This window comes from Rhinopithecus roxellana, chromosome 5 (assembly GCF_007565055.1).
Source record: "Rhinopithecus roxellana isolate Shanxi Qingling chromosome 5, ASM756505v1, whole genome shotgun sequence".
Classification (NCBI taxonomy): domain Eukaryota; kingdom Metazoa; phylum Chordata; class Mammalia; order Primates; family Cercopithecidae; genus Rhinopithecus; species Rhinopithecus roxellana.
Genome location: NC_044553.1, coordinates 76,763,867 through 76,788,492, shown reverse-complemented (window position 1 = coordinate 76,788,492; position 24,626 = coordinate 76,763,867). Strand labels below are relative to the sequence as shown.

The following is a 24,626-nucleotide window of genomic DNA, read 5'->3' as shown; positions in this document are numbered from 1 at the left end:
TTCTTAAACAAATTTCAAATAAAAGATAAAGAGGAATCTGTAGATGAAAAAAAAAAAAAAAAAAAACCAAAAGAAACAAATTAACACCAGTGAATGCATCTTGTTTGCCCAATTGGAATGAAGTAGATCATTTTTAAGAACACAGAGGCCAGAGGCAGTGGCTCACGCCTGTAATCCTAACACTTTGGGAGGCTGAGGTAGGAGGATCACTTGAGCCCAGGAGTTTGAGACTAGCCTGGGCAACATAGTGAGACCTCCTGTGTACAAAAAAATCAAAAAATTAGCTGGGTGTGGTAGTGTGTTCCTGTAGTCTCAGCTACTTGAGCGGCTGACGCAGGAGGATTACTTGAGTCTGGGAAGTCTTGGCTGCAGTGAGCCATGATCACGCCACTGCACTTCAGTCTGGGCAACAGAGTGAGAACATTGGCCAATTAGTGAAATGTGAATACCAACTGGATAATAGGTGATAATAAGAAATTATTATTGTTGTTATTGTTATTATTATTTGAGACAGAGTCTTGCTCTGTCACCCAGGCTGGAGTGCAGTGGCACAATCCTGGCTCGCTGCAACCTCTGCCTTCTGGGTTCAAGCGATTCTCCTGGCTCAGCCTCCCGAGTAGCTGGGACTACAGGCATGAGCCAGCACGCCTGGCTAATTTTTGTATTTTTAATAGAGACAGGGTTTTGCCAAGTTGACCAGGCTAGTCTTGAACTCCTGACCTCAGGTGATCGCCTGCCTCAGCCCCACTAAGTGCCAGGATTACAGGTGTGAGCCACCGCACCCGGCCAGTAAATTATTTTAGATACCAGCCTGATAATGGTATCATGGTTATGTTTAGAAATGAGAGTTCTTGGGTTATAGAGGTACTCAAATATTTATATGTGAAATAATGTAATACCTGGAGTTTGCTTTCAAAATAATGTGTGTGGGGTAGAGGTTGGGAATGGCATGGATTAAGGCATAGATGAATCAGTATTGACCATGACTTGATAATTGTTGAATCAACATAATAGGTACGTGGGATTTATTCTATCCTCTTAAATAAAAAGTTTTTTAAAATAATATAGGTTTTGGAGTCAGACTGCCTAGGTTCAAATTCCAGATCTGTCACTGACTAAGCCTTATGCTATGGAGTTAGCTTCTCTGTGTATTAATGGAAATAATATAATAATAACTACATAATAGAATTGTTGTGGGAACTAAATGGTTATAAGTGGAAAGCACTTATGAATGTTAGTTTTGCTGTGTTAATTATCACACATCAAAGATATATGTTAAAGTTATAAATCATTGGCTAAAGATCTTAGTGTACTTAGGAATAGTCTAGTTGAATTCCTTATTTAGTAACCCAGGGATTTGAAACCCACATTTAGTAAAATGTCCAGTGGTAGAACCAGAACTCAACTTTATGTCTCTTGACTCCTAGCCTTTACAACTGCTTTACAGTAAATAATTATCAAAGAATATCCAAGAATCAAAAGACAAAAGTTTTACAAATTTAGTTGAATGATATAATGACTTTTAATGATAATTCATGAGTCAGGCAGCATCTCATCTAAAGAACAGAGATAAGCACTACACTGGGCAGGCAGAACAGTTAGTTTTTGCAGGGTAACTTGAGGAGGAACAAAGAAATAAAGTGGGTTGGTTAACATCAGTTGCTTCAGATTACTTTCATTGTAAGGGTCAAAGCAGAAGGGACTTTCTTATGATGGCTAAAAGTGTCCCATTTGGGGATTTGACACACACACTCTCCTGATTTCTCAGAAGGTCACGTAAATAACTGAGGTTCAGTTTGGTGATGTGCAACTTTAGCATGAGTGACTTCACTTTGGTTCAGTCTGTTTGATTTGATCTGTAGAGTAGAAGCTCAGTCCATATTAGTAGCCTCCCATAAATTTTATTTAACACAAGTAAGCTTAAGTAACCTAGTTCTAAATAAAAAGACTCACAATTGCAAACATGCTCAGTTTTCCTGCATCTAAAATGTATTGCAGTTCAGATGAAAACTCCAAGTTCTTGTTTGTCTGTTTACTTTGAGAAAGAACAGACAAAGTTAACATAAGATGAGTCTAAATTTATCTAGGGGGTGGAACACTAAACAAACATGTTAGAAAAATTTTGAGGAAGTAAAGGAAGAATATTTGTTCCACCATATATTATAACATATTGCATAGTTACAATAATTTTATGGTTCTGGCCCAGGAATAGACAGATGGATGAAACCAATTAGTGTCCTGAAATAAACCCCCAAGAGTACACAGATTTTAGTATTAAATCTTTCAAATCAGTCATTCTTTTTGGAATGACTGATCTTGTCACTTAGATACATGTAAAGCTGGGTACTTAGTAAGTCTAGATTGTTTTGTAGAAATAGAAGAAGAACATACAAGTGAATATTGTTATAGTACAGAAGAAGGGAAAGCCTTTGGAGTAAAAATAGTGAAATACAGATGCTAAAATGGAGAAGACTTATACATTTTACCATATGAAAACATAAAACTTTGTTACAATAGATGCCTTAAGTTAAAGACAGAAGAGGAAACAAATATTGGCAGCATGAAGATAAGGGGTTCATAGCTTACTGTATTAGTCAGGGCCCAGTTAGGAGCCAGAAACTATACTAGGCATTTTTGAACAGACAAAATTTAATATAAAGAATTATTAATGGCCAGTCGTGGTGGCTCACACCTGTAATCCCAGCACTTTGGGAGGCCGAGGCAGGTGGATCACCTGAGGTCAGGGGTTCGAGACCAGCCTGGCCAACATGGTGAAACCCCATCTCTAGTAAAAATACAAAAATTAGCCAGGCGTGGTGGTGCATGTCTGTAATCCCAACTACTTGGGAGGCTGGGGCACAAGAATCGTTTGAATCTGGGAGGCGGAGATTGCAGTGAGCCAGGATCATACCATTGCACTCCAGCCTGGGCAATAGAGCAAGACTCCATCTCAAAAAAAAAAAAAAAAAAAGAATTATTAACTATTAAAATCTGCTTACTAAAAGAGGGCAAAATAGGACATTAAAGAATACAAAAATAGTAAATATAGGGATTAGCTATGACTACCTCTTGAGCTGAGGGAGAGAATCCGAAAATCAGGAAGACTGTTGTTCAGACCTTGTTGGAGACAGTGTAGCTGCTGCCAAAGGACATAGCTATGGGCCAAAGCTGGGGCACAGGAAATCCCCTGCTGGGAGGCCTCAGAGCTGGTGTGCAGAAGACACCTGCTGGGGTGCTGTGGGCTGGACAGATGATAAGCAGAAAGTTGCCCACTGGGATGACATGAGTTGGAGCTGGTGTACAGGACCCTATCCAGTGGGATGCAGTGTGTCAGAGCTGGTGCACAGAAAGCCACATGCTGGAGTAAGCTAGAGAAACTTACAAGAGGGTGATCATTATTGGGTCTTTCACAATCAGCCTCACCATAGGAGCAAAAAGAAGAGCATCCTCCAATCTGAAAATTAAGCCCATCACTCTGCTTTGCTGTGCAGTGTTTTCCTAGTGCTGTTAACAAAGCACTAGCTGACAAAAGTCCGTATCCACTACTGCAAAGAAGGACAGGTTTTGGAGCTGAGAGCCTTGAAATAATAACTCTCATTATGCAAAAAGCTCTTATATATAGATAAGAAAATTATAACTACTCTAATTGGAAAAACGGCAGCATATTTATATACATAATTCACAAAAGAATAAATATAAATGGCTTGTCATTGTTTGAAAGAATCAAGTCAAATTCACTATTAATAGATTTCCTTGATTTCATCTTGTTGTACAGATTTATGTTTTCTGGATCTTCCATCACTGTGAATGTATGTTGTTTCTTAAGATTATACATGATTTCCCTCCTTGGGGGAGGTTCTGCTTGCCTGGGGTTCTGCCTCCTCTCTGTACTGTTGTTCTTCATTTACCTAAGTTATATAGCTAGTTTAGATCTCCAGGGCCTGCTCTAGACAGTGCAATGGGTTAAAAAAGTTCTTTTTTAAAAAAGGAAAAGGAGATTGGAAAGACATAAATAAAACTGTCTCTACTCACAGACAAGCATGATTGTGTAGATAATCCCCAAACTGTATTTACAGAAGCTGAAACAACTCATAATGAGAGAATTTAGGATGGCCACAGGATAAAAGGTTAATACACATAAATCAATTTCATTCCTACATACTAGCAGAGAACAACTGGAAATTTTTAAAAATTTAAAGTACCACTTAGAATAGCATCAAAACTATTTGAAATACCTAGGTATTTATCTAACAAAGCATGAATGAGATTTGCTTACTGAAATCTATAAAACATTTATGAAAGAAATCAGACTTAAATAGAGAGATAAACCTGTGTTCAGGGAAAAGAAGACAATATTTTTAAGATGTCAAGTTGCCACAAATTCAACACTATCCCAATCAAAATCCCAGCAGGCTTGGCAGATTTTAGGTCAACTGTAAATAAAGCTGCTGTCATTGCCATTGTTGTTGTTATTTCATAGAAGTAGCCTGCAATGGAGTTTGCTGCTTTGTGATGTAGGGAGTTCCTGTCATTCACACTTTTCAAACACGGATCATTAAGACCCTTTTTCAAGGATGTCATACAGGAAATGACATCATTCGGTAGGATGCTGGACTAGATGATCTACTTCAACGCTTCTAATTAAAAATATTGTGATCTATTATTTGTAAGTTAGCAATTTACAACTGTGGGGCATGTGGAAAGGGAGCTACTGGAATATTCAGACTTTTTCAAATATAATTATCCTTTCTCCATCACCCTGGAAAACCATTGCATATAATGAGGGGTCTTAGTAATAGGAGTGTGTTGCATGAGTGAGCTGTTTAAGGACTCTAATGTGACATTTGTTTTACTTTTTGTTGTTGTTGTTCTTATCAAGCTGACTGAAAAAGAAAGTTTTATCAATCTTTTCAACCTTTGAATTCTAATTATAGCTCTTAGAAAATTGTATAAATCTTAGGAAAGTAGTCTTTAATATTTATTTTTAGACATTTTTAATTTCTCCAATATAGTCAGCTTAGTAAATAATTCCAAATAAGGAAACTCAGAAATTATCTTTTAAAACAGTTAGTTGTACCAGCAAATCATTTTTTAGAGATAATTATATTCCTAATATGTATTTTTAGTATATATTTCTGTTATGCTTTTCCAAAAATATGTGGAAGTTTCAAATAATGAGTAAAAATCCTGTGGATTTTATGATTTAAAAAATTGGTTGAAATATGAATAGCTGACTAGTTCTATTTTCATTAATGTCTTAATTTCCTTTTTTATTTTAAAGCTCAGCCTGAATTCCTGAAGCAGCCTACTAATATATATGCTCACGAATCTATGGATATTGTATTTGAATGTGAAGTGACTGGAAAACCAACTCCAACTGTGAAGTGGGTCAAAAATGGGGATATGGTTATCCCAAGTGATTACTTTAAGATTGTAGTAAGTATTTTTCAAAGAAGTATGTTTATTTCTGTAACCTTTAGATATTTTTTAATGTAGTCACCAAGAGATCAGTTATCTTATATATACTAGTTTATGTGCTGCAAGTGAAATAGAAAAATTCACATAGAATGTAATGTCTTCATTGGCTGATGAGAAAGCTGAGCCCAGAAATATTTTGGTAGCTTATGTAAGATCACATAGCAAGGCAGTGGCTTACCTAAGCCTAGAGTCTAGACTCTTGAACACACTGGCACTCTGAAACACAGCTGTCACCATTTTCTGGCAGATGATTAGCACACACCTGTGTGTGTGTGTGTCCCCAGTTGTCTCCACAGCTCTCTGTTCAAGAAGCAGAAATCTTTCCACACTTCCTCTTGAAGTGTGGAAAGATGATCCTTTTGAAAAACATAATATGTAAGAATGCAACTGACTGTACAAAGCTTAACCTTAAATCATATACTGATGCCAGACCCTTTAAAATAAGGATGACCCAGTGTCAGACAATTGTTGTCACAATAGTTACAAAGATTCTTTTTTAAAAATGCATTTAAAAAGTGTCAAATGTATTTAAGAACACTCAGCCATAATTGTTTTTTAATATACTTTATATATAGTAAATGCTTTGTAGATATTACCTACTAATATTATCATCAATATCTAACATTTTAGTAATAGATTTATCCAGCTTTAGTAATAAAGATTAATGACATACCTTGAGATCTATACATGACATTCATAAAAATGATCAGAACTGTAGTTGTTAAAGACATAATATCTCATTACAAATTTGTCATACAAGTAATTCATTCTTAGAAATATACTTTCTGTTTTTGAAATGCATGATCTCCTGTTACAAAAAGTAATTCACAAGTATTTAACATTATAAAGCACTCTGTTATAGCTAAAATAGTCTTTTAAAAATCAATATTTGAAAACTTTAGAAAATTTTTAAACCATATTTATTATACCAATAACAATAGTTAATTTTTTTTTTTTTTTTTTAAAGATAGGGTCTCACTCTGTCACCCTGGCTGGAACGCAGTGGTGTGATCATAGCTCACTGCAGCCTCAAACTCCTGGGCTTAAGCAATCCTTCTGCAAACCTGGGTAGCTGGAACTACAGGCCCGTAGTACCATGATCAGCCAGTTTTGTATTTTTATAGAGATGGAGTCTCACTCTGTTGCTCAGTCTGGTCTTCAGCTCCTGGGCTCAAGTGATCCTCCTGCCTCGGCCTCCCAAAGTGCTAGGATTACAGATGTGAGCCACTGCTCCTGGACCAATAATAATAGTTGACATTCATATAGTACTTTTTCATTTAAGGAAAGCTCACGTGGCTTCATTGAATTTACTGTAGTCTAATCTGTTAAAACTATTGATATTATAGTCTTAGGAAAAAATAATACCTTAAATTCACAAATTGGACTTAACTATGGTCAGATGGTATTGCGTGCCAGATCTTTTTCCAAGCAAAAGTGTAAGTTTGCAAACAGTGAGAGTATGACTTTCCATGCGTTAAGTTCTTCATTGTGAATGACAAGTACGTAGTCGTCTATTCAGTTAAATTGGTACTTTGTCAGTGCTTTAGTATGAGATTAACAGGTGCTTAGATGGATAATATGTAATAATTGAATCATAAAAACTTTACTTGTTTTTTTCCTCTCCAAAAAGCATATTTTTGAGATTTTGGTCTGGTATTTCTCAATTAAATCATGAAATTTTATTTATGCTTTTCTTCTTCAGAAGGAACATAATCTTCAAGTTTTGGGTCTGGTGAAATCAGATGAAGGGTTCTATCAGTGCATTGCTGAAAATGATGTTGGAAATGCACAAGCTGGAGCCCAACTGATAATCCTTGAACATGGTAAGAGGGGCTGAAGTAGTCAGATGATAGAGGCTGTGTGCCTGATGAACGAGCACCCATGAGTCCAAATAACTCATGATTGATGACCCACTAGTCAAGGCCAATATGTGGCATAACTGAGAGAAAAAGAATAGCAGTCTGAATCATTTATATTACATAAAATTACCTAGAAGCACAATTTTGGATAATGTTGAAAAGAAATTTTTACTAAGAAAAGAAAAACTGAATATTATAGTCTTAATAAATTAATTTTTTAAAGAATTTAGTCATCTTAATCTCACAAATATATTTCTGTCCTATAAAGAAAAACTTCTTTTTTCCCCCAATTCTATGCACTTTTATTAACACACTTACAAAAAATCGCATTCAAACACTGAGGAAACTAAATAACTTTGGAAGCAGAGCTCATTGTTTTCTGCTTACATAGAAGTGACGATTCTGGGCTGTTGGCACCAAATAGCCAACACTCATAAAACCCTGACTACTATATATCAAACATAAGTTAAAATCATAGGCACAAGTTTATCAGATCCACATTTCTTAGAAAAACTTAGTATTTATTTTGCATTGAAATTTTTAGTTTTTCCAGAATACAATTAATTTACCTTTTCTGATTACCACCAAAAAACCAAGTTTATTATTTAAAAATTCAGATAACAATGAAAAGTATAAAGAAAAAAAATCCATCCTGTATCTCAAATTAGGGAACCCACACTGTAATTTGAGCAGAGGTTTAATAGAAGGAATTAACGTTGATATTGGGATTGGAGTAACAAAAGTTTGACTAGTAAGAAGTAAAGAGAACTCTAGACAAGGTAAGAATGGCAACTCTCAGGAGCAACTAGAACCCCTACATCTGAGATAGATCCCTCAGGAAGAGGCCCCTCTTTTTAAGGTTGAGGTCCAGACCCTGTTGTAGATGGTATAACTTACTGGATGACAGAGAAGTTGATATGGTGTTTTGCTCTCTAAACTTGCTCAAAATCTCCTTTCTGGAGGGTTAGGGAAAGCTGCTCACAGAATAGTGTCTCACTGGAGGCATTCTGCTACAAAACCACCCAGTGGATCAGGTGTAAGGGGAAGCTGCTGGCTATAGGAGCCTGCCAGGGTAGTACACTAGAACCAGGAAGGAAACGCCTTTCTTCTGTACCGTATCTCCATTGCCTTCTTATTGATAAAGTTTAATACATATGCCAGCTGGCAAAGGAAAAGTATATAAAGGACATGGCTCTGTTTCTGCAGCATAGGCAATGAAATCAGAATTTGAAGCTGAGAGGCAGTAAATTGATAACTGGTACACACTGCAAATCCTACCACCTGGATATACTGTGTATGGTTTTATAATTTCCTGTTTTCTTGCAACAGCATTGCTGTGTACATCTTTCTATGTCAACAGTTGATCTGCATCAATATTGTTTATTATTAAATAGTATATATATATATATACTCTGTTTTATATAACAGATTTTATATTGGTTAACATTTAGATTGTCACCTGTTTTTTCCTACTATAAACAATGATGTATTGAACTTTTTATGTGATTATTATACTAAATTACTAGAAGTTGAATTATTGGATAACAGGTCTGTGTTAAATTGATAAGGGTATTTGCTGGGTGCATTATTTATTTGTTTTAGCAACTAAAACATTTTTCATTTTGAGCATTTCTCAAAAATACATGAAAACGATGCCACTTTAGACATCTGATCTTTTATTCAAGTCAAATACAATCGGGTATTGGTATGCCTCCTGGAAGAATTTCTCTGATGATTGTAGTTTGGCCAGGGAACCTAACTGGCAAAGATGGCCCCTACTCTGGCTTTTCACTAACATGGCATATATGTAGGATTTTTATGTGCTGTTTTTTGAAAACTATACTTGAGAGTACTATTACAGAAAAGCATAAAATATTAGAACTGCTTTTTTTCTTCTTAGGTTTATATATACCCTCCCCTGTTTATTGGAAATGATTTTAGTAGAAGCATGCCATTTTTCCATCTTGGTGAAATGCCTGAGTACAATTACCAAGTAAGGCACTAGCCGAATTAGTGAAGTAGATAGGCTTATTTCTTTTTACTTGCAGCAGTGACTTTTCTTAGTAAACCTCATGGCTATTTGGGATATATTTATTTACATGGTACTAAGCAAAGGCACTTCAGTATATTTGTGTTTGAGATTACTGTTACAAATCTAACTTTAATAGTAGAAATGGTAAGTATGCCAGGAAGTTCCTAAACTAATCCTAATTGGGCTTTCCTCTGAAAATATTTAGATAGTGTACAAATTGTAGTCATAGTGTATTTGCTTCTCTCTTTTTGGTAATAGTGTTTTATGAACTGATGAAATTTTTTAGTGTCGTTATTGGGCATGCATTAAAGATGCATAGATTATAAGAAGAAGAGTGTCATGTTATTGTGTTTTCTATTTTGCTGTTTTAATTTGCAAGATAAATATTTATGCAGGAAAGCTAAAAGAAGGAATACAGTAACTTATTAGATCTGAGTTCTGCTTTTTTAGAGTTAACAATTTAATACGGGATGTAAGAGATGTATACAACTTGAATACCAGTCCAGATGCATAAATAAAGCAGCATACAGTTCAGAAGAGAGGAATTCTGTCTGTGTGATCAGGGAATTTTTTCGTGTAAGATGTCCCCTTTGTAATAGGCCTTGAATTATAAGATTTCTAGATGTTGATTCAAAGGAAGACCTGGATCAGTATGGAAATACAATAGAAGACCTGTTCCTATAGGAAGGTAGCCTTTAACAGCAGGGATAGGATCAGATCGCATGATTGTAAATAATAAAAACAATGCCACGTGTAATGAGTATGATGGTAAAGTCAGGTTTAGAGGAAGACAGAGTACAAGCTGGTTGAAGGAAAATTGTTGTAAGAGGCCATTGTGAGATGATAAGTACTTATAGTAGAGAAATCAGTGGAAAAGGATCCTACTAAGGAGATTGTGTTAGTCTGTTCTTGCATTGCTGTAAAGAAATACCTGAAGCTAGGTAATTTATAAAGAAAAGAGGTTTAGTTGGCTCACAGTTCTGCCGGCTGTACAGAAAGCATGGTGCTGGCATCTGCTTGGCGTCTGGGGAGGCCTCAGGAAGCTTCCAATCATGATGGAAGGCAAGAGGGGAGCAGGCATCTCACATGGCAAGACCAGGATCAAGAGAGTGAAGTGGGGGGTGCCACACACTTTTAAACAACAAGATCTTGTGAGAACTCACTATCTCAAGGACAGCACCACGCCATGAGGGATCTTCCCCCATGACCCAAACACCTCCCACCTGGTTCTACCTCCAACGCTGGGGATTACCTTTTCATATGAGATTTGGGCGGGGACAAATATCCAAACTATATCAGAGGTGTTAATGATTTATCTGATTGAGATTTTATCAACTGATTGAACATTAATTGTTGTAGAGAAGTCAGACATACTTTCAAGGTTTACCCAGGTTTTGGGTAACTAGGTGTATTAGTCTGTTTTTACGCTGCTGATAAAGACATGCCTGAAACAGGGCAATTTACGAAAGAAAGAGATTTAATGGGACTTACAGTTCCACATGGCTGGGAAAGTCTCACAATCATGGTGGAAGGCAAGGAGGAGCAAGTCACATCTTATATGGATGGCAGCAGGCAAAGAGAGAGCTTGTGCAGGGAAACTCCCATTTTCCAAGCCATCACATCTCATGAGACTCATTCACTATCACAAGAACAGCATAGGAAAAGCCCACCCCTATAATTCAATCACCTCCCACTGGGTGATTCCACTGGGAGGTGGAATGGGAATTGTGGGAGTTACAAATTAAGATAAGATTTGGGTGGGGACACAGCCAAACCATATCACTAGAAGAATGGTGACACTTTTACACAAATAGAAAAGGAAGGCAGATCAAAGTGGAAGGAGATTTCCACTTCTGTTTAGGATATAAAGAGGTGCATAAAGAAAAACCCACTCTCACCACAAGAAGAGCTTAGTAAGCTACAATGTCATAAGTTCTCTTGAGCCCAGCAGAGAGCTGAGCATGCAAAGGAAATGCATTAGTCCATTTTCACACTGCTGATAAAGATATACCTGAGACTAGGTAATTTATAAAGAAAAACAGGTTTAGTGGACTCACAGTTCCACATGGCTGGGGAGGCCTCACAATCATGCAGAAGGCAAAACGCACGTTATATGGTGGCAGGCAAGAGAGAATGGGAGTCAAGTGAAAGGGGAAACCCCTTATAAAAATCATCATATTGTGAGACTTACTACCACAAGAACAGTATGGGGGGAACCGCCCCCATGATTCAGTTATCTCCCACTAGGTCCCTTCCACAACTCGTGGGAATTATGGGAGCTACATTCAAGGTGAGGTTTGGGTGGGAACACAGCCAAACCGTGTCGGCAACCAAATAACCTAAATTCCAAAAAGGACAACCCTCCCCACGCAACCCCCTCAAAGGCATCGATCATATATGCATTGTTTCACTTTTGGCAGAACACAAGAGAAAGAGACAACTACCATAAAAGTGAGTAAGAGGAAAACTCCTAGAGTTTTAATTAAAAGGCCTTTAACTACAAGGCCAACTATGGCCTAGTTTGGAATGTATGGGGGCCTCAGACAGAAAGGGAGTTTATACTTTCTTGCAAGCACTTTTCCTTGGGGCTCCACAGAGTACTCCCAATTAAGAGGAGGCAAAAGCAGGAGACTACAGAAAGCCATCTCTGTGGTATAGGGATGAAGGACGTGATGATCTGCAGCTGCAGAGAGAGAGTGATGCAGAGCGGCCTTTGTGCCTGGGAGACAGGACAAAGGCCTTCCCATTTACTCAGACCCTTCCCCTTTAAGCCTCAAACCAGTGGGGGAGGGGCAGAAAACCTTCTGATTTCATAAGTTTCTGAAGGGAGATTAGAAGTCAAAGCCCTGTGCTTCTTAGAGGAGCAGCGCTCCTGTCCCCAGGATGCAGACAGAGACTCACTGATGCTGGAGAAAGGGTAGAAGAGAAAACCCTTTATTTCTGAAAGAAGCGCAGAAACCATTCGTTGCCTCAGGATTCTACACTGATACCAAGGAGGGGTCTTTTACTATCAGGGGAAGAGTAGGAAACTTCCACCTAAGACCAATACAAATGCAAAGCAGATTTTGACTGCCACAAGAAGAGCCCCAGGGCCTCAGCTCACTGCAAGCTCCGCCTCCCAGGTTCACGCCATTCTCCTGCCTCAGCCTCCGGAGTAGCTGGGACTACAGGCGCCCGCCACCTCACCCGGCTAGTTTTTTGTGTTTTTTTTAGTAGAGACGGGGTTTCATCATGTTAGCCAGGATGGTCTCGATCTCCTGACCTCGTGATCCGCCCGTCTCGGCCTCCCAAAGTGCTGGGATTACAGGCTTGAGCCACCGCGCCCAGCCTCGGTGAGCTTTCTACTGTTTGGGAAGGGTCAAGAGCACAGAGGGATATCCTGTGGTATTGGTATGTTGGAGTGGTTGAAAACTCAGAGGAAAGGGGGAAAAAAAAAAAAAACAACTCTCTGGCTCCTAAGCACAGGACAGTGGTAGTCTCCCAGTAGAAGAATTTGAAGCCTATAGTATACTTAAGGTAACTGTAGCAATAAAATCCATTCCTGACTAGATTTAGTTAATCTGGCATGACAGAAAAATAAGCATACCATTTTTCAGGTGTAAATAATACTGCTGTTCTGCATGCCATGTTCAGCATTCAACCAAAAAATTAATAGACTTTAATGAGCCCATCTACTATTGAGAGAGAAACTAATCAATAGAACTGTTTTCAGCCTTTGTGACTTCTATGTGATAGAAAGATATTCTTAGAAAATATACCATTCACATTTCATTCTTTATATACCTTTTTTTAAAATTAATTAATTAATTTTTTTTTTTTTTTTGAGACAGAGTTTCGCTCTTGTCACCCAGGCTGTCGTGCAGTGGCACGATCTCAGCTCACTGCAACTTCCACCTCCTGGGTTCAAACGATTCTCCTGCTTCAGCTTCCTGAGTAGCTGGGATTACAGGTGCGTGCCACCACGCCTGGCTAACTTTTGTATTTGTAGTAGAGACGGGGTTTCATATATACCTTTATTTTAAAAATTACTTGAGATATACTCCTACAGACTACAAGATGAGTCAAACCAATAACTCAAAAACAACACACACTCTTTAACATCTGATCCAGCAATTGCACTTCTTGGTATTTACTGAATTAGTTGAAAAGTTATGTCCACACAAAACCACGCAAATGTATTTGTAGCATCTTTATTCCTTGTTATCAAGATGTCCTTCAGCAGGTGAAAGAATAAACTGTTGTACATCTAGACAGTGGAATATTATTCATTACCAAAAAGAAGTGAGCCACCAGGCCAAGGGCCATGGCTCACGCCTGTAATCCCAGCACTTTGGGAGGTGGAGGTGGGGAGATCACTTGAGGGCAGGAGTCCGAGACCAGCTTGGCCAGCGTGGCGAAACCCCATGTCTACTAAAAATACAAAAATTAGCTGGGCGTAGTGGTGCATGCCTGTAATCCCAGCTACTCAGGAGACTGAGGCATGAGAATCACTTGAACCCGGGAGGTGGAGGTTGCAGTGAGCCAAGATTGTACCACTGTACTCCAGCCTGGGTGACAGAGTGAGACTCTGTCTCAAAAGAAAAAAAGAAAGAAAGAAAAGAAAAAGAAAAAAGAAATGAGCTGTCAAACCATAATGCACTGGAGGAATTATAAATGCAAATTATCAAGTGAAAGAAGCCAATTTGAAAGGACTAAAAACCATATGATTCCAACCACATGACATTCTAGAAAAGGCAAAACTATGGTGTTAGTAAAAAGATTAGTGGTTGCAGGGTTTAGGAGGAGAGGGTGATGAACAAGCAGAGCACAGATTTTTATAGCAGTGAAACTACTCTGTATGATACTATAATGGAGGATACGTGTCATAAGTTTGTCCAAGCCCATAGAATTTGCAACATCAAGAGTGAACACTAATATAAACTGTGGACTTTGGGTGATAATGATGTCTCACTACAGGTTATTCAGTTGTAATAAATGTACCACTCTAGTGGAGGATGTTGATAATGTGGGAAACTATGCGTGTGTAGGGCAGAGGAAATTTTGATACCTTATGCTCAATTTTGCAGTGAATCTAAAACTGCTCTACACACTTCTTAGGATAGTTAAAATCTAAAATACAGCACCACCAAACTCTCATAAGGATGCAGAACAACAGGAACTCTTATTCATTGTTGCTGGGAATGCAAAATGGTACAGCTATTTTCGAAGACAGTTTGGCAGTTTCTTAGAAAATTAAACATTTTTATCATAAGATTTAACAATTGTGCTCCTTGATGTTTACCCACGAGTTGAAAATTTATGTTCACACAAAACTTACACAGAAATGTTTATAAGAATTTTACTCATTATTGCCAAAACTTGAAAGCAACCAAAATATCCTTCAGTATCTGAATGGATAAACAAAGTGTGATACATTTATACAATGGAACATCATTCATTGAACAGAGCATCTAAGATGGGACAATATCAGAGGCTGTAACATAAGTAAATTATAAGTAAATGGGAGTCTCACAAGGAAAACAGAACAAGGACAGGGAGAAACAAATGTTTGAATAGATAATGGCCAAGAATTTTAAAAAATGAATGAGAGCAAACCACACAACCAAAAAGAAGCTCAACAACCCCCAAGCAAACTAAATACCATGATGATGATAATAATAATAATAAAAAGAAAATATGCCTGTACACGTTATAGTCAAACTTCTGGAAACCAAACATGAAAAAATCTCGAAGGCAACAGGAAATTTAAAAAGAAAAAGGACACATTCCATACAGAGGAACAAAGATAAGAAGTGCAGCAGACTTTTGCCAGAAAAAAATGTGAGCTAGAAGATACTGAGCAATATTTTTTAGTTTAAAAAAAGTAATTAAGGGGCCATGCTAATCTTCAGTGTATTGTTCCAATTTTAGTAGTAGTATCTATGCTGCCCAAGTGAGCACAGAACAATAATTTTTAAGTCCTTAAAAAAAAAGGCAACCAAAACTATACCCAGCAAAAATATCTTTCAAAAATTAAAGTGAAATAAAGACTTTTTCAGAACAAAAACTGAGAGTTTGTTGCTGACATACCCATGCTACAAGAAATGTAAAAGGACAAAAACAAAGTGGGCTAGAGTGTTTTCTTTTTTAAAGTAAATATAAAAATATATTTTTTAAATTACTTAATTGCTTTAAGAGATAATTGACTGTCTAAACAGGGACCCACAATTTTTTTTCTCTCTCTTTTTCACTGTCTAAGTAGTTTATTTCCACCTTCACAAACTCGTGCACCTCTGGCCATTACGCAAGGCACCATGAATTAAATAGTTATATCAGTATGTATTTGTCTTACATGATTCAAGATAAAAGTGGATTTTAAAAGCAAATGGGTGCCAGTGATAGAGAGGTGAGGGGAATAGGGCAGGCAGCAATAGGGTAACATGCAACAAAATTTTCTGTAAAGGGCCAGATAGTAAATATTTTAGGCTTAATGGGTCAGTCTCTGTCACAACTACTTAACTCGACCATTGTAGCACAAAAGCCGCCATATAGTTCAAACAACCTTAGCTGTTCCCGTGAAACTTTGTTTTCAAAAACAGGTAGCAGGTCCTAATATGCTTATTCTGGTCTAACACAGAAATAGTTTATAACATAAAGTGTAAAAGTGTGACAGAATGGTATATGTAGTGTAGTCCGATGCGTAGGGTAGAATTGAAAATAAACTATTGTAGGATTCTTATAGCACACAACAATGCTGTGTGTCAAAGATGCTCAGATACTTTGAATGTTATTTTTAAACAAGACTCACGAAGATAAGAACTATCACAGAATTTTTTTTTTTTTCAAGAATTCACTCCGTTAGTTTTCTAGTTAAGCTAAGATAGTGATCACAAAGATAAGTTAGTAAACTATGTGTAGTTTGTAGTTCTCCCTTTAACAGTTCCTTTTTGCAGTCACTAGGGCACATTTCCTCCTCATTATTCATACACCAAGTTTCTTCTCTTATCCTTATATTCTTTATCCTCCTGCTCCCTGTTTGTCTTTTTTCCTCCCACTCCCTCCCCCTTTTTTATTAAAAAAAATTTAAGTGAAACGGGCATCCCTCTGACGAGAAATAACTTAGAATCACAAACTATCAGGGCTGAAAGATATGTATCATGTAGTACAGTGGTTGGCAAACTTTCTGTTAAAAGGCCAAAGAATAGATACTTTAGGCTTTACTTGACATTTGGTCTCTGTTTACACTACTCACCTCTGCTATTATAAGTGTGAAAACCACCACAGACAGAATACAGACAATCTGTAACAAATATGTGTGGCTGTGTTCCTGTAAAACTTTATATACAAAAGCAGGAAGTGCAGTGGATTTGGCCTGTGGGCCACAGTTTGCAAATCTCAATCTAGTCCATCTTCCCTTGAATATCCTTATATCACTGTTTCCCAAACTGTGCCCTTTAAGATGTATTAATGGGTCTACTGAAAAGCAAACAAACAAACAAAAAGGATGCTCCACAGTCCAACAGATTTGGGGACTGCTGTATATAAACACTGTATTCCACTGTTGGAAATTCACAGTGCTAATGAACGCAAATGGGAAGAGGCTCAAGGTGGGTCAGTTTTCATCATTTCTCCTTCAGGCTGCCCAAGCATCTGCCTTTCTCCTACCACATCAAGACGTATCAGTGAGGTCTGTCGGAATTTGCTGTATTTACTTCTTGCAAGACAACCCAATTCTCCTGTGAAAGGAATTGTTTGTAGACTCTTAACTTCTGTCTGTCATGTTTTTGGCAGAAAGTCATCAATGTTTTATCTGGTGCCTTTTCTAAATTTTACCACTGATTAAAAGATGAGTTTAGTATTTAAAAAAAAAAAAGACTTTACTAATTATATAAAAGTAATACATGATTATTTTAGAACACAGAGAAAAATATCACTGCCCAAAGATAACCAGTGTTAACATTTTGGTATGGAAATGTCTAAATATGTATATACACTTTTAAAAATTAAATTCAGATTATTTGGTATATATTGTTTTGTATCTTGTTTTTCTACTTGTTATTATATCCTGAGATCTTCCTGATATCATTAAAGGCGTTCAAAGGCATGGTTTTTAATGGCCAAAAAACTTTTCCATCATAAGGTTGTACTATAATTATTTTAACTACTTCCTCTATTTGGGGACATTTAAGTCATTTCCTGTTCTTCCTTTCTGTATCCCTGTCTGTTTTTCCTTTTTAATTACTAATGCTCATATTAGTAGTCTTTATCCAAATCTCTGATTCTTTCCTTAGGAAAAATTCCTAAAAGAACAATTAATGGTTTGAGTCAGTAATTTATGTAATTGTCAAATGGTTTTAGTAAATGATGTAACAGTTTACATTTTTACTAAGAGTGAAGAAAGGATACAAACCTAATCACACTTTAGCCAACTATTACAAAGTAATGTTCATTTAAAAATGCAAAATTTAGGCTGGGTGAGGTGGCTTACCCCTGTAATCCCAGCATTTTGGGAACTGAGGCAGGAGGATTACTTGAGCCCAAAAGTTCAAGACTGGCCTGGGCAACATAGTGAGACCCCATTCTCACCAAAAAAAGTGTAAAAAAAATTGGTCAGGTGTGGTAGCACACACCTTTGGTCCCAGGTACTAAAGAGGCTGAGGTGGGAGGATTGCTTGAGCCCAACAGGTCGAGGCTTCAGTGAGCCGTGATTATACCACTGCACTCTAGCCTGGGCAACAGAGCAAGACCACCGCCCTGCCCATGCAAAAATAAACTTCATTATTAGGCAAAAATGACATTTTACTCGTTGAATTTTATATCTTTGATTGTGAAGTGGAATATTTGTCATATGTTCAGAAACACAGTTATTCCTTGGTGTACATGGGAGATTGGTTCCAGGACCCCCACATATGCCCAGATTTGTGCATATTCAAGTACTGTAGTCACCTCTGTAAGACCTGAGTACATGAAAACTAGGCTGCCTGTAGCATCAGGTTTTGCATCCCGCAAATACCGTTATTTTCTGTTGCGTTTGGTTGAAAATAAAAATCACCATGTAAGTGGAACCATGCAGTTCAAAACCGGGTTGTTCAAGGATCCACTGTATTCTATGTTTGCTCTTCTGTGAGTTGTATTCTTCTGTTATTGAAAAAGGAAACACATCTCTTGTGATGGTGCGTATCTTCACAAACCTTCTTTAAAAATAATGTTGAAAGTATTGTGCATCTTCGATGGTTTTATTTCTGTAGGGAGAGTTTTCTGATTCCCACCTGAAGTGTGTGGCTATATATACTGGCCATCAGCCAGCTGGCTAGTGCTTGGCTGCAAGAAGCTGCTTTGGAGCGTCCATAGTAGGCCTGTGGTATACTTAACATGACTATTAGGTTAATTATCAGCTTTAAACATTAAATGAAACAATAATTATAGTTAAAATATATAAAACATTTGTGCATTATCACTGGAAAACAGAATTTCTGAGGAAATTGTGAAGTAGAATTTGACTTTTGTTCACAACATGCTTTCTTAGTCAAAACATTTAAAATACAACTTTTAATATTTAACTCTACTTTTATACATTTTCAGTAACAGCAACTCTTGATTTTAGAAGATCTTGTATCTTTTTTTTTTTTTTTTTTTTTTTTTTTGAGACGGAGTCTCGCTCTGTCGCCCAGGCTGGAGTGCAGTGGCCAGATCTCAGCTCACTGCAAGCTCCGCCTCCCGGGTTTATGCCATTCTCCTGCCTCAGCCTCCCGAGTAGCTGGGACTACAGGCGCCCGCCACCTCACCCGGCTAGTTTTTTGTATTTTTTAGTAGAGACGGGGTTTCACCATGTTAGCCAGGATGGTCTCGATCTTCTGACCTCGTGATCCGCCCGTCTCGGCCTCCCAAAGCGCTGGGATTACAGGCTTGAGCCACCGCGCCCGGCCAGATCTTGTATCTTTTAAAAATATTTAACTGACTATAAAACAGCATTATTTTTATTTGCTGCCATTTCAGATTAACATTGCCTGTCATTGTATGCTAAAATCCTTTGTTTTTTATAATTATCTGTTGAATCATATTTTCAGAAAAGCATTGGCAGGTACATTGTTATTATTATTTAAATTATTACTGGTCCATTAAGAGTAGTAGGAATTAAGGTAAAATGTCTGTATCTTTTGTCCATTAATTTTTTAATGACCTTTCTTCCTGTCAGTTGAATTTAAAAATAGATTCCAAAATTATCATGTGAGACTGGAATGTGAAAACACAGAAATACACTTTCTTTTTCTGTCCTTTCATACCACGTCTGATAACTGGCAAATGTTAGTTCTAGTAAAGGAAGAAGGATTGATGAAAAGGGAGTAAGATGAATTTGTTTTTAGTAAAGGAAACTTACACTTTACCAGCTCCTTAAATGACTGCTGGGATATTATGGCCATGGTAGATAAGAATACACACTGAGCATCCTCCACCTTTTTTTTTTTTTGACAGAAATGTCTGTAAAAAATTCCATATAGTATCTGAGGTTAGTATTGAATAATAGAGGTTCTGGAATAAGTGACTAATGTCCTGGCATGATTAAAAATTGGCTAGATAGCAGGAAATTGTTACTCATTAGTGGAATATTTTAATTTCAAAGCACTAGGATGTACAGTAGTTGGTGTTGGTGTTAATTAAAGGATAAGTTCTAATCAGTTATTTTGCTTTTTTGTAACGGTAATTATAACTTTAGGGAAAGTTTTATTCAAGGTAACTGGTGTAATTTGACTTCTTAATCATGAATTTCATGTCTAGGAACTCTCTAAAGCCTGAATATATATCTACTGTCACTGCTTGGGTTCTAGTTCATGTCTGCTGTTAATGACTGGATTACATATTGTAATTCTGTGATTTTTTATTTTCTATAAAATAAAGGAATTAAATTTAATGATCTCTTAGGTCCCATATCACTCCAAATACTCTGTTAAATGCAGTTGTTTTACAAACATATGCATTTAATGTAAAATATGTTTCAGAATGCTTTTTCTGTATAGGTATATTGAAATAGATATGTTGTTTGCAGACAGATTGAGGCATTTCCAGTTAATAATTTTATGTAAACTGTCATAACTTGTATAATGAAACAAACCTTGTGCTAAAAGTCTGACATTTTGCATTAATGTCCCAGTCCCACTGTGGATGAGGTGATTAACCTCCCTGCGCATCAGTTTTCTTACCTGTGACTCTAAACAGTCATCTCTGCACAGCACACCTTTGAGGGGCAAACAGAATAATATATGTAAAGCATTTTGTAAATTGTAAGTACTCTGTAACTTTAGGGTAATAGTAATTTGAAAGAACATACAAAGGCAGAGCACCGATGAGAATTCAGTAGTCAGCATTAAAGGAGATTAAAAGTGAAGATAAAAGCTTAACTTTATGAAGCAAAGTTTGAAGGTTTTTTCAAAATAGACAACAGAAATCCATATAATATTCAGTTAGATCATTTAAATTTGCAAAATTAGAAAATCTTCTTTATATGACCAGATTGTAAGGCGTCTGTAATGATCTGGTTAAAACTAAATTTGCACTAAAATATTTTAAAGCAAACGTAACACATGTTCATTGTCAAGAATAAGAATACATAATTGACTGAAATAAAAGTAAATTTACTTTTTAACCCTTCCCTTAATCTTACTTTCTACTCGTTAACAAACATTCTATGTATTTGTGCATTCAGTAAGTAATTTGTTAAGCGAAATTCTATATGGCATATACGATTCTGTATTTGTTGTGCTAAGTGGTAGGGATGAGACACCTAATAAGCAGACATGATTCTCTGCCCTCTGCCTTTTAGTAGAGACAGACAATAAGCAAGTAAATGAATAATTATACCTTTTATTGTCTACTTAAAGTAAATAAAAATACTGCTCTGATAAAGAATTATTGGGGGTAAAGTGGGAGTTATTTTAAATAGGCTAGACAAAGAGGGCCTTTCTGAAGTGGTGATATTTAAGTTGAGACCTGAGGGTTAGAAGGAGCCTATGCTTGTTTTACACTTACACATACATATACACATATTCATATATAAACTTTTTATTTGCAGAAGTGAAATCATATTTTTCTGTGACTTTGGAAAACAGTATCTTATGGACATGGTAGTCCTTATAGGTTTATCTTTTTTTATTTTTTTTAAACTGATCTATACTTGTCAGACTAGAGTATGAGGAAACATGTTTTTGAGTTCTTGAAACAATGTAAATTTTTTTGAGCTGCAGTTTAAGAATAATTTAAAATTCACACCCCTTTCATCAAACAATCCTATTTATAATTATCTTACAGATATAGTTACTAAGTATTTAAAGATTCATATGTTAGACTAGAATAAATCTCTAAGTAACCTAATTGATCCAACCAATAACGGACTAGTTAAATACAGAATAGAGTGGAATACTAGGAGGCTGTTAATAAGAATAAGATGTATGGAAAAATATGCAATTTATATTATTAATAAAAACAAGTTGCAGAAAAGTATGTATACTCTGATTTCATTTGTGGAAAGGAGAAGGAAAGATATAAATGTATATATCCTTGTATGTGTAAGAAAGTTTTGCAAGTCTACACAGCAGTCTGTTAATGATGGTTATATCTGAGGAATGGGATTGGAAAAACCTGAAGATGAGGAGGAAAGGAAAAATAATACATTTGAAATTTTTGGAAAGCCAAATAGAAACATCAATTAGAAATTAAACTTGGAATATTTAAATCTATACCTAGTGATTTCTAACTTGTAAGGTAGTTATAAACTTTTTTAGTTTTTATTTCTTGAAACAAAATGCTATAGGAGAAAAAAATAGTTTAAAAGTATTTGGCAACTGTCTGCAAATGTTAGTTAATATAGCATTTTTTTCCTAGAAGATGAATCATGTCATATAAATGCTGAGGTGGTTAAGTATACTTTATTAAAATATTAAAAACTAATTTGTTTTGTTAACCAAGTACTTTATTGAGTACATGTGCTGTGTAAATAGAGATTCACAGTTATCTAGCAGAGACCCTATTATATAGGCTATTAGGGGAGATAATGTAAAATTATAAGTCTAGCTAGAATAGACCTTAGAGATCTGAGTATTTAATTTAGCTGAGCTGGAAACTCAGTTAAGTGACTTGCCATAAAATAACTAGTTGGCATCAGAGTCAGGACTGATACCTTGGTTTTCAATTTCAGAATTCACTGTACCACTTTAGCAAGTTTAATGTTTTTAAGACAAAAATTTATGTTCTTTTTTTCCGCTTATATTCTCTTAATTTCAAGTTCAATCTTTTAAGTCAGTATAAATAAGTGTAATTACTTACTGACAAGGTTGGTCAGATGTGTCATTTTGCTAGGACGACCATACATCTAGTGTGCCTGAGACAGTCCCCAAGCATAATTACCAAAAAGTGTCTCCTTTCACTTTTAGTAGTATCTGGTTGTGGACAGCATATTCCATGGTCACCCCAATTGTTGCCAAGTTAGTGAATCTGGAAGATTCTACACAGTGCCAGGGTAAAGATTTTGGATTATGAATCTAAATAATTATAATGCAAGCTGTGATGAATGCCAAAGTGCTACTCATTCTAAATTGGAAGAAATAATTTCTGCTAGGTTTGACAGGCAAGGGAGGCTGAAGAACGTGGCATTTGAGCTGAGCCTAGAAGGATGGATGGGATTATAGATTAGTCAGGTTACAAGAAGATGGGAAGAGGTGTATACGCAAGAAGGCTCAAAGTGCATTTAGAGAATAGCAAGCATCTCAGTTTACCAGTGTTGAGAGAAATATGAGTGCAGGAATATACTTCTGGGAAGGTGTGCATAGACCAGATTATTTAATACCAAGTCAAAGGGTTGGAATTTGTTGACCAGTTGGAGGACTCCAGCAATTTTCAGTTATGTAGCACTTTATGAGGATTAATTTATGGAAGATGTGTTGAGTGGCTTTACAGAGGAAAATATGGAATCTGTCCTACCATTTAGGAGGATTTTGTACCAAATCAGATGTGATGTTTAAGGCCCTGGACTAGTTTATGGCAATGGAGAGAGAGAGGCTTTCTTTTTATTCCCTAATGGCTTTATATTAGTTAATTTGCATTGCTATAAAAGAATACCTAAGGATGGGTAATTTATAAAGAAAAGAGATTTATTTGGCTTCTGGTTCTGCAGGCTGTACAAGAAGCGTGGCACCAGCATCTGCTTCCAGTGAGGGCCTCAGGAAGCTTTGTAATCATGGCAGAAGGCAAAGTGGGAGCAGGCATGTCACATGGTGAGAGAGGAAGAGGTTCCAGGCTCTTTTAAACAACCAGTTCTCAAGGAAACGAATCGAGCGAGAACCCACTCGGTGCAAGAAAGACATCAGGCCATTCATGAGAGTTCTGTCCCCATGACACAAACACTCCCCACTAGGCTGCACCTCCAAATTGGAGATCAAATTTCAACATGAGATTTGGAGGGGACAAACATCCAAACGATTATCAGGCTTATACATGGTACACATTTGTTACATGTTGGTTGGATGTTTCTACAAAAGAAGATGGCACAAGATTTATGATTTATTGGATATTTAAAATAAGAAGAAAACATTGGAGTTTTACACTAATTAAAAGTAGAGAGATTCTCTGTATAAATCTGAGGATATGATCTTTGTTCTACTTAGGTTAAGGAGGTTTGTCTGCATTAATTTTGAGTTGTGCTATAATGAATGCTATGTTTTTAGATAGCTTTGAAGAGGTAGACATATAATTAAAGTATGAATAGTTTGTTTGATGTTAAACATTAATTTTCTTTGCCAAAGGTCATGGACTTTAAGACCAGAATTTCTGAGGTCCAAATAATAATTTAATGCCTCAATGATAATTTTTGGTGTTAAATAAAAGTCCTGCAGATGACCTTTCTGGACACAAATTTGAATTTAGAATTATCAAAGAGCAAGCTTGAATTTGAATTTGATGCTATTATTTTGTTACAAAGAAAGAATCTATTATGCAGTGCTAAAACACCAGAAGGAAGATAGTATGTCTGAATATCTTTTAATTGGTAGTTATGTTTAAAAGATGCTAAATTATACAATAATGTCATAGTTGGCAAAATATCATTTGAGTCTGAAAGATATCACTGACAATCTGGCTGTTATAGACTAGTTTTCATATAGTTTCCATGCTGGATCTGTGTGTTTTTCTTTTTAGGTTATAGTGTTGTTGGCAATGAGAATATCTCCCAATTGATGCATACTTAAGAGACTGCCAGAAATAAAAAGTGTAATATAATTTGATATGCATTT

The 24,626-nt window shown here is 36.5% G+C and overlaps 1 protein-coding gene across 4 annotated transcripts in view; it reads left to right on the top strand.

Moving 5' to 3' along the window:
* The window catches only part of NEO1 (neogenin 1), a 274,840-nt gene that overhangs the window by 137,189 nt on the left and 113,025 nt on the right, over positions 1 to 24,626 (top strand). For all 4 annotated transcript variants that reach the window (XM_030931313.1, XM_010383274.2, XM_030931312.1 and 1 more), the window contains 2 exons: positions 5,282 to 5,436; positions 7,181 to 7,301. In XM_030931313.1, the coding sequence (XP_030787173.1) occupies positions 5,282 to 5,436; positions 7,181 to 7,301 (276 nt within the window). The remainder of the gene's footprint in view (positions 1 to 5,281; positions 5,437 to 7,180; positions 7,302 to 24,626) is intronic.